Source organism: Nyctereutes procyonoides, unplaced genomic scaffold (genome assembly GCF_905146905.1).
Source record: "Nyctereutes procyonoides isolate TBG_1078 unplaced genomic scaffold, NYPRO_anot_genome, whole genome shotgun sequence".
Taxonomy (NCBI): Eukaryota; Metazoa; Chordata; class Mammalia; order Carnivora; family Canidae; genus Nyctereutes; species Nyctereutes procyonoides.
In genome coordinates, this window is record NW_026575125.1 from 58,741,929 (window position 1) to 58,755,882 (window position 13,954).

The 13,954-nt window shown below is 35.8% G+C and overlaps 1 protein-coding gene across 4 annotated transcripts in view; it reads right to left on the minus strand.

Annotated features, from left to right (window-relative positions):
- ATRX (ATRX chromatin remodeler) overlaps positions 1-13,954 on the minus strand; it is a 304,453-nt gene that overhangs the window by 195,059 nt on the left and 95,440 nt on the right. For 2 of the 4 annotated variants that reach the window (XM_055337613.1, XM_055337611.1), the window contains 3 exons: positions 11,529-11,635; positions 9,415-9,482; positions 6,022-9,107 (listed from right to left, as the gene is read on the minus strand). In XM_055337613.1, coding sequence (XP_055193588.1) covers positions 6,022-9,107; positions 9,415-9,482; positions 11,529-11,635 — 3,261 coding nt within the window. Of the gene's footprint in view, positions 1-6,021; positions 9,108-9,414; positions 9,483-11,528; positions 11,639-13,954 lie in introns of all 4 variants that reach the window. The other 2 variants (XM_055337612.1, XM_055337609.1) reach the window with 1 other exon arrangement.

A 13,954-nucleotide genomic window follows, 5' to 3' on the forward strand; every position in this document is an offset into this window, starting at 1 on the left:
AACAATTAGAGAAGAGATCAAGAGAAAAAAGGAACAGATAAAAACTACAAAAACAAGCATAAAACAACAAAATTGCAATACATGCCTACCAATAACTACTTTGTTTTTTATTTTTTTTAATTTTTATTTATTTATGATAGTCACAGAGAGAGAAAGAGAGAAAGGCAGAGACACAGGCAGAGGGAGAAGCAGGCTCCATGCCGGGAGCCCAACGTGGGATTCGATCCCGGGTCTCCAGGATCGCGCCCTGGGCCAAAGGCAGGCGCCAAACCGCTGCGCCACCCAGGGATCCCCCAATAACTACTTTGAATGTAAATGGACTAAATATTCCAATCAAAAGATGCAAAACGACTAAAATGGAGAAGACGCATCTATATGATACCAAGAGACTCACATCTGACATAAAAACACAGGTAGACTGAAAGGGAAGGGATGGAAAAACATTCATCATACAAATAGATGTTAAAAGAAAACCAAGTAGCAATACTTGTAATGGAAAAACTAGACTTTAAAACAAAGATTTTAACGAGACAAAAAAGGATACCATTTAATCATAAACAGTACAACCCAAAAATAAGGTATAATCATAAATGTTTATGAACCCAACATTGGAGCACCCAAAAACATAAAACAGCTAATAACAAACAGAAGTATTCAATAGCTACACAATAATAGCAGAGGACTTTAACTCCCCATTTACATCAATGCGTAGTCATTCAAAGAGAAATCAACATGAAAACAGTGGCTTTAAAGGACACATTGGACAAGATGGATCTAACAGATTTATTCAGAATATTCCATCCTAAAAAAGAACACAATTCTTTGCACATGCACATGGAACATTCTCCAGAATAGATCACGTCAGGCCACAAAACAAATCTTAACAAATTCGAAAAGATCGAAGTCATACCATGCATCTTTTCCAACCACAATGCTATGAAACTAGAAATCAACCACAAGAAAAAATCTAAAATAAACACAAATACATGGAGGTTAAATACACGCTACTAAACAATGAATGTGTCAACCAAGATATCAAAGAGGAAATCAAAAAAATGCAAGGATACAAATGAAAATGAAACCAGAAGGCTCCAAAAACTTTGGCATGCAGCAAGAGGAAAGTTTATAACAATACAAGCCTATCTTAAGAAACATGAAAAAACTCAAATAAACAACATAACCTTATACCTAAAAAAGCTACCAAAAAAAAAAAAAAAATAACAGATGAAACCCAAAACCTGTGGTAGGAAGAACCAATAAAGTTTAGAGCATAAATAAAATACAAACCAAAAAAAGCAAACAAACAAACAAACAAAAAAACAATGGATCAATGAAACCAGAAGCTGGTTCTTTGAAAGTATCACAAAACTGATAAACCTTCAGCCAGACACATCAAAAAAATGAGAGGGCTCGGGCAGCTGGGGTGGTTCAGCAGTTTAGCGCCGCCTTCAGCCCAGGGCGCGATCCGGATCGAGTCCCATGTCGGGCTCCCTGCAGGGAGCCTGCTTCTCCCTCTGCCTGTGTCTCTGCCTCTCTGTGTGTGTGTGTGTGTGTGTGTGTCTCTCATGAATAAATAAATAAAATCTTTAAAAAAATGAGAGGGCTCAAATGAAAATCAAAAATGAAAGAGGAGAAACAATAACGGACAACACAGAAATAGAAAGGATTGTAAGAGGATATTATGAAAAACTATATGCTAACAAATTGAACAAAACAGAAGAAATTGAGTAATTTCTAGGAACATTTAACTTCCCAAACCTTCACTGCAAAGAAATTGAACATTTGAACAGATCGACTGCCAACAGTGAAACTGAATAAGTAAGCAAAAAACTCCCAGCAAACTAAAGTCCAGGACCACGTGGCTTCACAGGTGAATTCTAAATATTTTAAGAAATTAATACCCAATTCCCCTCAAATTATTCCAAAAAAATGGAAGATGAAGGAAAGGTTCCAAATTCATTCTAAGAGGCCAGCATTACTCTGATACAAAAACCTGATTTAAAAAGGGAACTACGGGGATCCCTGGGTGGCACAGCAGTTTAGCGCCTGACTTTGGCCCAGGGCGCGATCCTGGAGACCAGGGATCGAATCCCACGTCGGGCTCCCGGTTCATGGAGCCTGCTTCTCCCTCTGCCTGTGTCTCTGCCTCTCTCTCTCTCTGTGTGTGACTGTCATAAATAAATAAAAAAAAATTAAAAAAAAATAAAATAAAATAAAAAGGGAACTACGGGGGCAGCCCCGGTGGCGCAGCGGTTTAGTGCCACCTGCAGCCCAGGTTGTGATCCTGGAGACCCGGGATCAAGTCCCACATCAGGCTCCTTGCATGGAGTCTACTTCTCCTCTGTCTGTGTCTCTGCCTGTGTGTGTGTGTGTCTGTGTGTGTGTGTGTGTGTGTGTCTCATGGATAAATAAATGAAATCTTAAAAAAAAAAGGGTGGGGGGACTACAGGCCAGTATCTCTGAAGAACATAGATGCAAAAATCCTCCAGAAAATACTAGCAAACAGACTCCAACAATACATTAAAAAAACCATTCACACAATCAGGTAAGATTTATTCCTGGGTTGCAAGTGAGATTCGTATTTGCAAATCAACCAATGTGATACGTCACATCAATAAGAGAAAGCTAAGAATCATATGATCGAGGCAGCCTAGGTGGCTCAGTGGTTTAGAGCCGCCTTCAACCCAGGGCCTGATCCTGGAGACCCAGGATCAAATGCCACATCAGGCTCCCTGCAGGGAGCCTGCTTCTCCCTCTTCCTGTGTCTCTGCCTCTCTGTCTCTCATGAATAAATAAATAAAATATTAAAAAAAAGAATCATATGATCGTTTCAATAGATGCAAAAATAGCATTTGACAAAGTATAAAATCCATTCATGATTTTAAAAAAAAAACTCTCTCAAAAAATAGATTTAGAAGGAATATACCACAACACAATAATGGCCATATATGAAAAACTAAAAGCTAATGTCATACTCCATGATGAAAACTAAGAGCTTTCCCCCTAATATCAGAAACAAGACAAGGATATCCATTCAAACCACTTTTATTCAACATGGTACTGGAAGTCCTAACCACAGCAATCAGACAACAAAAAAACAAAAGGCATCCGAATTGGTAAGGAAGAACTAAAACTCTCATAATTTGCAGATGACATAATACCATACATAGAAAACCCTAAAGACTCCATCAAAAAACTACTAGAACTGATAGATTAATTAAGGTCACATGATACAAAATCAATGTACAGAAAATCACTGCATTTCTATACACTAATAATGAAATATAAGAAAACTGTCCTACTGACATTTGCACCAAAATAATAAAATACCTAGGAATAAAGTTAACCAAGGAGGTAAAAGAACTATACTTTGAAAACCATAAAATACTGATGAAAGAAATGGAAGATGACACAAACAAATGGAAAGATATTCCATGCTCGTGGACTGGGAGAACAAATATTGTTAAAATTAAAATCTACAGATTTAATGCAATCCCTGTCAAAATACCAACAGCATTTTTCACAGAACTAGAATAATCTTAACATTTGCATGGAATAAAAAAAACACTCTGAATAGCCAAAACAATCTCAAAAAAGAAGAGCAAAACTTGAGGTATCACAATCCCAGATTTCAAGATATACTACAAAGCTGGAGTAATCAGAAGAGTATGGTACTGGCACAATACAGACACATAGCTCAAGAGAACAGGAAAGAAAGACCAGAATTAAGCTCAACATTATATGGTTAATTAATTTTCAACAAAATTAATTTTTTTCAACAGAGGCAAGAATATGCAACAGGAAAAAGTCTCTTCAACAAATACTGTGGAGAAAATTGGACAGCAACATACAAAGGAATGGAACTGGACCACTTTCTGAAACCATACACAAAAATAAATCAAAATGGATTAAAGACCTAAATGTGAGACCTGAAACCATAAAAATCCTAGGAGAGAGCATAGGCAGTTATTTCTCTGACAACCACGGTAGCAACAATTTTTCTAGATATGTCTTCTGAGGCAAGGTAAACAAAAGCAAAAATAAACTACTGGAACTACATTAAAATAAAATGCTTCTGCACAGCAAAGGAAACAACAAAACTAAGAGACAACCTACAGAATAGGAGAAGATACTTGCAAACGATATATCCAATAAAGGATTAGTATCCACAATACATAAAAAACTTCTACAACTCAGCACCAAGAAACTCCACAAATAACCCAATTAAAAATGGACAAAAGACATAAACAGGCATCTTTCCAAAGACGACATAAAAATGACCAATAGACATATGAAAAGATGCTCAACATCACTCTCATCATCAGGGAAATGTAAATCAAAACCACAATGAAATATCACCTCACATCTGTCAGAATGCCTGAAATCAAAGACAAAAGAAATAAAAAGTGTTGGTGAGGATGTGGAGAAAAAGGAATCTGTTGGTAGAAATGCAAACTGGTGCAGCCCCTGTGGAACATAGTATGAACATTCCTCAAAAATTAAAAACAAAATTAACATATGATCCAGTAATTCTGCCAGTATTTAACCAAAGAATAGAAATCCACTAATTCATGAAGATGTAAGCATGCATATGCTTATTGCAGCATTATTTACAATACCTAAATTATAGAAGCAACTCAAGTGTCCAGTGATAGATGGATAAAGATGTGGCATGTATGTACACAGTGGAGTATTGCTCAGCCATAAAAATGAATGAAATCTTACTATTTGCAACATGTATGGATCAAGAGAGCATAATGCTAAGTAAGTCAGAGAAAGACAAATACCTTATGATTTTACTTATACGTAGAATTTAAGAAACAAAACAAATGAACAAAGAAAAAAGACAAACAAAAAAACAGACACTTAACTATAGAGAACAAACTGATGGTTACCAAAGGGAAGGGACAAGATGGTTGAAACAGGTGAAGGGGATTAAGAGTACACTTATTGCAATGAGTACTAATATACAGACTTGCTGAGCCACTATATATAGTACAACCTGACATTAATATAACACTGTATGCTACATGTATTGGAATTTAAATTAATTAATTAAGCAAGCATGCTGGAGTTAGAATATAAATAAATCCTTTAGAATATAAATAATTTTTTTAATGAATGAATGAATGAATAAGTTTGCTTAACATGTCCCTGGTTAACTGACAGGTTTACTGACTTAAAAAAAAAATGAAGTGACACATGCACATTTATTATACAACTGATTTTTAGGAACTGCAACAGTGATAAAAATTATTTTTATAATTCTAATTTTGGGGGGGTATTACTAACTGGTTGACCCAAACCCTAACTGTCCTAGTCTCTATCTCCTCAAGGTAAGGTAATTCATCTATTTTTTGGATTTTTATTTTGTTATTGTTATAGACAGAAACATCTGTTCATGTGATTAGAAAAAATTGACAAGCATCAGCAATGGGTTTAATGATGTAAATTTAGTTTTCAGAGAATTCACTAGACAAAAAGTTAATCTGTCCAATTTAAAAAGTCATATATGCAGGGGTGCCTGGCTGTCTCAGCTGGAAGAGCATGCAACTCTTGATCTTGGGGTTGTGAGTTTGAGCCCCACACTGGGTGCAGAGATTACATAAAAAGTCATATGCATGGCAAGGCAGTTAAAATTTGCACACACTATGTTATACCAGCACCAAGCACACATCTCCGTTACATGAATATATACTTACTGAACGACTGACAGAGGTCTGATTTTCCTTCATAAACTACTGTTTATTACTCCAGAAAAATCACTAAACATTAGTAAAGAAATTCTGTTATCTACCCAACAAACCTAGTATATCAGATACAGAATACCAACAATATTTGAAATACTTTCCAATAATGGCATAAAAATAAATGAAGGCAGGCTTTCTAGCAAATCTTTAAAGAATTTTTAAACGGCCTTTGCCTAAACAGTAACCTTGCATTTGATTGGCTTCAAGGAAAACAATGTAGGTATTCAAGAGGATAAAAGTACAAATTATGAATTTATGTATTTTTGCATACCTGAAGATTGGCAAAATCCAGTATGTGAAGACAGCACTAAATTTTCAGTCACAGGCTTAATTTTCTGCTCATCACTGCTTCCCTCGCCTACAGAATTCTGATCATCATCTCCTATATCAGAAGAAGATGATGATGTAATGTCAGCTTGCTTCCTTTTAGTGCTTGTTCTTAGGGAGTTTCTCATTTTCTCCTTGACATTGACTGTCTTCTTTTTTGCTGAAGTTCTCTGTTTCTTTAGCTTTTTATTGTCTTCAGAACTTTCCTCACCATCAGAAGATGATGAGCCAATATGTACTTCCTTGGTACTTCTCTTTGAATTTAAATTTCTTCTTTCATTCAGTTCTATTCTATTCAGTCTCTTATCAGAAGAATCACAACCGTCTTCTTTCATGGAATATTTCTCAGTATCAGATGATGAACAATCTTGTCTCTTCCTTGAACTCTTTTCAGACAAGTTACATCTTTTCTTCACTCTATTGGATGCCCCATTCTTACTCTTTTTATCTTCTGAAGAATCACAACTATCTCTTTTTCCCTGTAGTTTCTCAGCATTATCAGATACTTCACCTTTCTTTTTAGAACTTTTATCTTTTGTTTTTTTACTTTTCTTTTCTCCATAAGTTGTATCATTCTTATTTTGTTGTATACCTTTAGGAAAAGGAGAAACAACTTCTCCCTCGGGTAGTTTCTCAGTGCTATCAGATGATGATTCATACTGTTGTTCCATCTTAATTGTACTTTTCTTCAAGTCTGTAGTTTTCTTTTCTTTTACTTCAGTTCCCTTTTTACTCTGCTTTTTATCATCTTCAGAGGATTCATCACTCTGCTCTTTCTTTGGGAAATTCTCAAGAATGTCAGATAAGCCTGCCTGTACTTTCTTACACATTTTAGTTTTCAAATGCTTACTCTTTTCTTTAGTTTCAGCAACCTTTTTGTCTTCTGGAGAATTAAAACTAGCCTCATTTCCTGAAGGCGGCTTATCAGCACCATCAGAAGAAACACCTGACTGTTGATTCTTAGAGATTTGATCTCTTAAGTCCCTGTTGGTTCTGTCTTTATCAATTGTGCCTTCAGCTGAAGAGAAATTCTCTCTCTCTTGTTTCCTTTCAGCATCATCAGATGATCCTTCATGGGCAGTCTTCAAATTTTTCTGCCCTTGATTATCCATTCCTTTTTTTCTGTGTTTTTCATCTTCAGAAGAATCATAGTCTTCTTTATTTGGAACTCTTTTTTTGGTTGTTCTGGCAGCCCCAATTTTACTCATGCTTTTTATCTCTTTTTCTAATTCTGAGTCATAATTGGACGATTCAGACTGGTTTTGTCGTTTCTTTTTAGAAATTATAGATCTTTTAGCTGATTTGCCTTTTTTAATGTCATAATCTGAACCAGAAGTAGAACTTTTTCGTTTCCTTTTTCCTTTATCGTCTTTCCCTGTTTGGGTCTTTAAATCATATAAAGTCTTCTCGTGATTTGTATGAGTTTCATTAATATCAGTATCTGAAGAAGAACTGTGACTCATCCTGGATACCTCTTTGAGGATTGCTAACATTTCATCAGAATCTGAATTCTGATCCACAATCTCTGACTGCTTAGATTTAGGCAATTTATTAGGTTTAGGATTATTTATAGCACTGTCAGAAGAATTTCGCTTATCCTTTTTTCTCATTGGAACTGATAGGTTTTGTTTCTCCTTAACTATTTCATTACTTTCTTCATCTGAATTAGATGTTGGAGGATTGGTTTCTGTCTGTCGCCTCAAGGGTGTGGTCTTTACACGTGGAGATCTTCGAAGATCAGATTCTTCTGAGAGTAATGGAACTTCACTTTCAAACAAATGCTCATTATCATTCTTTTCCTGTCCAAGTCCACAGTTCTCTGGCTTAGGGTTCAGACCAGAACTTTTATAGCCATCTTTATCTTGTGGTATTTCCTGACAATCAGCACCTTTAATTGGAGAATTAGAAAGGGAAACAGGAGTGAGTTTAACATATAATTCTTTAGTTACTTTAGCTGTAGTTTTTGATTTAATACCTCCTCTGTTGTCTTTGGAAGTAATATTTAATTTTACAGAAGAATTCTCCAGTTCTTGCTCAGTTCCACTATTGCCATCTCCCTGATTATCTGTTGAACTCTGAACTTCCATAGCTGTCTCAAGATTCTCAAAAATGTCTTCTGGAACTGAGGAAGGAACAGAAACAATATCCATGTCTAAATCTTCAGAAGTGTTAGCAGGTTCATATTGAGGTTCTTCTTTTTTATCAGATTTCTTATGTTCACCACTGACACTTTTATTTGCTCTTTGTTCCTGTACTGTATTACTCTGATCCATGTGCTCACTATCCACCTGCTTTCTTGACAGTTTAACTTCTGATTTTGAAATATCCTTCCTTTCCAAAGCACAGGGCTTTTCTCCTTTTCGTACTTTTGTTTCAGACTTAGCATCTATGACCTTATGCTCTTTGGTATTTTTCTCTTTGTTTACAGCATCCAAAGCTCGAATCTCTGAATTCAAATCTTCTTCTAATGCAAGATGAGCTTTCCTGATATCAGCCAACACAGATTTAAAAGCCTTAAGCTGACGTAACTTTGTAGCAGAATTGATTTCTGAATTATCTGCTGCCTGCTTCAAAAATTTCACGTAACTGGAGTTCATGTTAGTTGTAGTCTCAATCAGTTTTTTTGCCTTCTTAATCATCTCTTTGGGCACAATTAGTGCTGAATAAGAGTAGGTTACTGAACCAGAACATGAATCATCTAATTTCTTTTCTTCTCCATTACAATTGGAATTATTTTTCTTTGGAGAGAATCTGGGTGTATGGTCATATACTTTATTACTCTTTTCATTGTCAACTTTTATCTTCTTCTTATTTTGTTGCAACAACTGTTCTAAATTTTCAAATACGCTATTACATGCAGTGACCAAGTCCAACAAAGGTTCTGGGTGACAAATATAGCAATACCACTGGTTGTTTTCATCCATTATTGTAGAGAGTTCTTTTCGACCAAGGTTGCGCAGAATGCATTTCTTGCAGAAGGCATTATGGCAAAAGTCACAACAAATCAAGTTTCCACCTTCTGCACACCACCTGAAATTATTTAAAAGATGAAAATATTATTCTAAAATGAAACTCACTTTAAATTTTTCCATTATTAAAGAAATTTAAATTTTCCTGCCAGGAACTTTAATAGTAAAGTACTTTGGGTCACCTGCTTATTCTTTACCGGAAACCTAAAACAGACATAAACCTAAGGTTTTGTGAAAAAGAATAACCATCCATTAAAGACATCAATGATCATACTACAAAAAATGGATCTAATAACATACTATGTAAGAATTTCCCCCATAAGAAGCAGGCAATACTGAGTTTTAGTTCATCTTGATTTATTACCTACCTACATTGTTCATCCATTCCATCAGAGTCTCGGCTAATATCATCACTCATGTAATATTTAAAGCAATTCTATTAAAAGAAAAGGGGAAGGGGAAATTTTATATTCAAAATGGATAGCATTCATAAATGACAAAAACTTTATTTTTAAGTCATTAAAAAAAGTAAAGGCAAAGTGTGTGTGTATTTATATGTTTTAGAGAATCAAAGCAAACTACTACCTTATCCAATACTAGTATTTTACAGACATAGGAATATCTCAGTAAATTAATCCCTTGAAATATATTCCCATATCATCAAGTATCACTATTCCTTATATAAAGTTTATAAAAGATTTTGGTAAAGCAAGTTTCTGATTTCATATTACTAGCTACTAAACCTCTACATAAAGATGTATTAGGTGTTGCTGCTACTTAACGTATTTAGTAGCCTTCATATATAGACAGCTACCATGCGTACAGCTAAGAAACATTATCCTACATTAAGATACATTCTCTTTGGGCAGCCCGGGTGGCTCAGCAGTTTAGTGCCGCCTTCAGCCCAGGGCGTGATCCTGGAGACTGGGATCAAGTCCCACGTCAGGCTCCCTGCATGGAGCCTGCTTCTCCCTCTGCCTGTGTCTCTGCCTCTCTCTCTCTCTCTCTCTCTCTCTCTCTCTCTCTCTGTCTCTCATGAATAAATAAATAAAATCCTCAAAAAAAGATGCATTCTCTTTAAATCTCAAAACATAGGCAAGATAGGGAAGTATTACACCCAACTTGAGAGAAAAGGCTAATACATAAGTAAATTTCCTCCAGTCATACAATTAGGTGACAGGCAAAGCTGGTATTCAAATCCAAGTCTGACTGACTTTAAAATCATTTTCACTAAGTCTGAAGAAAGGGAAGGTTCCATGCCCACTGAGGAAAGTACTGATTACCAAAACATATTAGGTTCAACAGATTGGTCCTTGGAAAAACCCAATTATATATATTTGAAGAAAAAGGAAATACACATTACAAATCTAGCAATATGAAAGTCAGCTATCCCATTTTAAAACTAGAAGTTACAACATGTCCCCTAAATAGGCTTCTGGCTGAATTCAAAGAATGGAGGGACACAAATTGCTAGTGGAAAAAGTAAATTTAGTCCACTTAAGTAGGTCTGTATCAAAAATTCATACAATAGAAGACCTAGATAGAACTGCAACTCAGGAAAATCTGGTTTGCCCCTGCATTTCAAGGAGGCATTCTGTTGGGAAACAAACTAACACAGAATTAATCTTAGCAGTAATGAGTTAGGGAAATCATAACCTTAATATTATAGATATTTTAAAATTAACTCCAAGATATTACTAATAAAAGAGTATACATAGACTGTTAAAACTATCTTCAACACATAAGAGACATTTTTAACTCTATCATCTCCAACTCACGCCAAAACCCTGCCCCATGCAGAAAGTTTAGATTTGGGTAATTAGAATACATAAGAGGGAAGGTTATAGGGATGCCTGGATGGCTCAGCGGTTGAGCTTCTTCCTGTGGCTCAGGGCGTGATCTCAGAGTCCCAAGATCTGGACCCATACATCAGGCTTCCTGCATGGAGCCTGCTACTCCCTCTGCCTGTGTCTCTGCCTCTCAATCTCTCTCTCTCTCTATCTCATGAATAAATAAATAAAATCTTTAAATAAAAAAGAGGGAAGGTTATACAACATACATGTGCATACACATATACTCTTAAGATTTGCCAACACACCATGCTCTCCTTCACTCACTAGCCTTTGGATACCAAGTTGCCTCTGTTTACAATATGCTGAGCCAATCTCACTTCACCAGGCTAATTCCTATTTATATTTAGATACCAGCTTATATTATCTACATTATAAAGACCTCCCTACCCAACTCCAAAGTACACAGGCTTCCTGAATGTCCCCATACTCCACAATACTTCCCCTACCATGGCACTGGGCTTTTTGTAATGTCTGTCCTCTCCACTACAATATAAGCCCTCCAAAAACAGAGACCATTTCCATCTCCTTCATCACTATGCACCAAAAGTTTGACACCATAAACCAAAAGTCTAACACATAGTAAACATTCAGATATTTGTGGAATGAATTATAAACAGATCATTACATACCTTACAAATAAGTACTTGCAGTGAAGGATGTCTATAAATGGAATCTTTCTGAAAATGATTGACCTGTTGTCCACAAGCTGTGCAGCTCACAATCCCATGAAGCCCATCTTCTAGGAGAAAGGAGTCACCATTATTGAGACATACACACACACATAAAAAAAGATATTTACTTTAGTCAGCATTTTGCAATTTTCATATTGGAAATTAAATACTTGATAATCCCTAGAAAAGTTGACATTGTGGACACAAAAGGTTAATAATTTTATGGACTTACTAAAAACATGACAATCATGGCAAATTCCAGAACTACAAATCCTAATCTGTCTCCTTTTACAGATGCAAATCCTATTTCTCACAATAACTTGATAAAACATGAAGAGACTCCATAAGAGAAGTTCTAAAAATAGGGTCAAGAGCTCTTTTCACTTTGCTATTGCCTTGCAAATAAATTATCAGTTCTTAAAGAATGGGGAAGCCAGTGACATATGTGGAACAGTCTTTTCCTTATACTTAAAAGTTAGGTATGCCATTAATTTTTTACCCTCAAAATGAATATGTCAGCACAGACTCTTCCAATATAGTATGTGAAAACCTGATAATTTTAAATTACCAATTTCTTACCTCAGATTGACTTCAATACTATCCATAATCCCCACTACCCTGTCTTATATGTGTATTTCACTATCCATTCAATGTCAGCACTGTCTACTATTTCCAATTAAGGACAAATAAGACTTGCAGAAATATCTATCCATCCTGAGAGCAAAACCTGAAAATGACTTGGAAGATGAGGGAGGAAGAGCCCCATTCCACAGTGTCTACAGGAAAACAGTCTGAAGATGACCCAATGCAACAAAGAGGAAATCTCTCCTACCTCACTCTCACCCCTAGTCCTGCTTAGAGCAGTGCTTCACAATCTGACCTAAATATCAGAATCATCTGAAGAAACTTTTTAAAAGCAGAGACAGCCATTCCCACCCCTGATCTACTGAATGAGAATCTCCTAAACATTATTTTTTTTAGTTTTACAGAGATTCTGATGTGCAACCAAGATCTTGATACAAGTAAAATGGTAGATTATGATTCCAAACAGGCCAATGAAAATGCCTGCATTCACAAGTAAAAAGGAGAGACAATTAAAAGAATAAGCTATATCTATCTCTAAATAAAAGACAAAACAATACACACATTTCTAACCTTTCAATTTTCTTTTTTTTAAAGATTTTATTTATTTATTCATGAGAATACACAGAGAGGAGAGAGAGAGAGGCAGAGACAGGTAGAGGAAGAAGCAGGCTCCATGCAGGGAGCCTGACGTGGGACTCAATCCCGGGTCTCCAGGATCACGCCCTGAGCTGTAGGCGGCGCTAAACCGCTGAGCCACCGGGGCTGCCCCCTTTCAATTTTCTATTTTGTTTTTTTCTTATTCTTTAAGGTCCAAAGCACCACGGACCCAAACATTATGACAAATATTCCTATTTGCAGAAGTTAAAAAAATTTAACGAGTTTTAACAGCACCATCATACTTTTCAGGACAATATGGAGAATTTGAAGATTCATTATATAAGTTTCTAGTATTTTATTATTATACTGTCCCATATTAATGTTTGATCTTGAGTACTCATATATTCTGTATGTGTTTTAACAGAAACAAATGCATAGTGTGCTTCATTTCAATAGTGACTGCATTAAGATACACTAACAAGACAAAAGCTAGACTCTGAATGTTCATCCAATGTTAACATAATAAATATTAAGCTTATTTTATGTGCTTTTGCAATATATCAAAAACTAAACAAAACTAAGTGATCCTTTGGAGAATTTCTCCCACGTATGCACAAAAAATCATATACATGGTATTCATTGCACACTAAGTAGGAAAACAAAACTTTGAAAACAAAAAATTGGAAATAACTTCCATTTGGGAAATGGACAGTAGTTTACTCATTTAACAAAATTCTACATAGCAGTGGAAAATAAAAAACCAGATGTACCTTCACTGAGATGGACACACTTCAAAAGCAATGCTGAATGTGAACTGTTGAAAAGAATAAACACAGGATACTACTTTGTATATTTTAAGTGAACAATAAATGCTTTATGAATAAACATGTGTAAGAAAAATATAAAAGCATACACATGCACAGAAACTTCAAAATATTCATTATTAGAGGGATAGGAGGGAATGCCTAGGTGGCTTAGCGAATGGGTGCCTGCCTTTGGCCCAGGGCGTGATCCTGGAGTCCCGGGATCAAGTTCCGCATCCGGCTCCCTGCATGGAGCCTGCTTCTCTCTCTGCCTATGTCTCTGCTTCTCTCTCTGTGTCTCTCATGAATAAATAAATAAATTTTTAAAAAATAGAGGGGGAGGAGGAGGAGGAAATGGAGAAGTAAGACTGAACCAATATTTCACTTAAGTGGGATGTG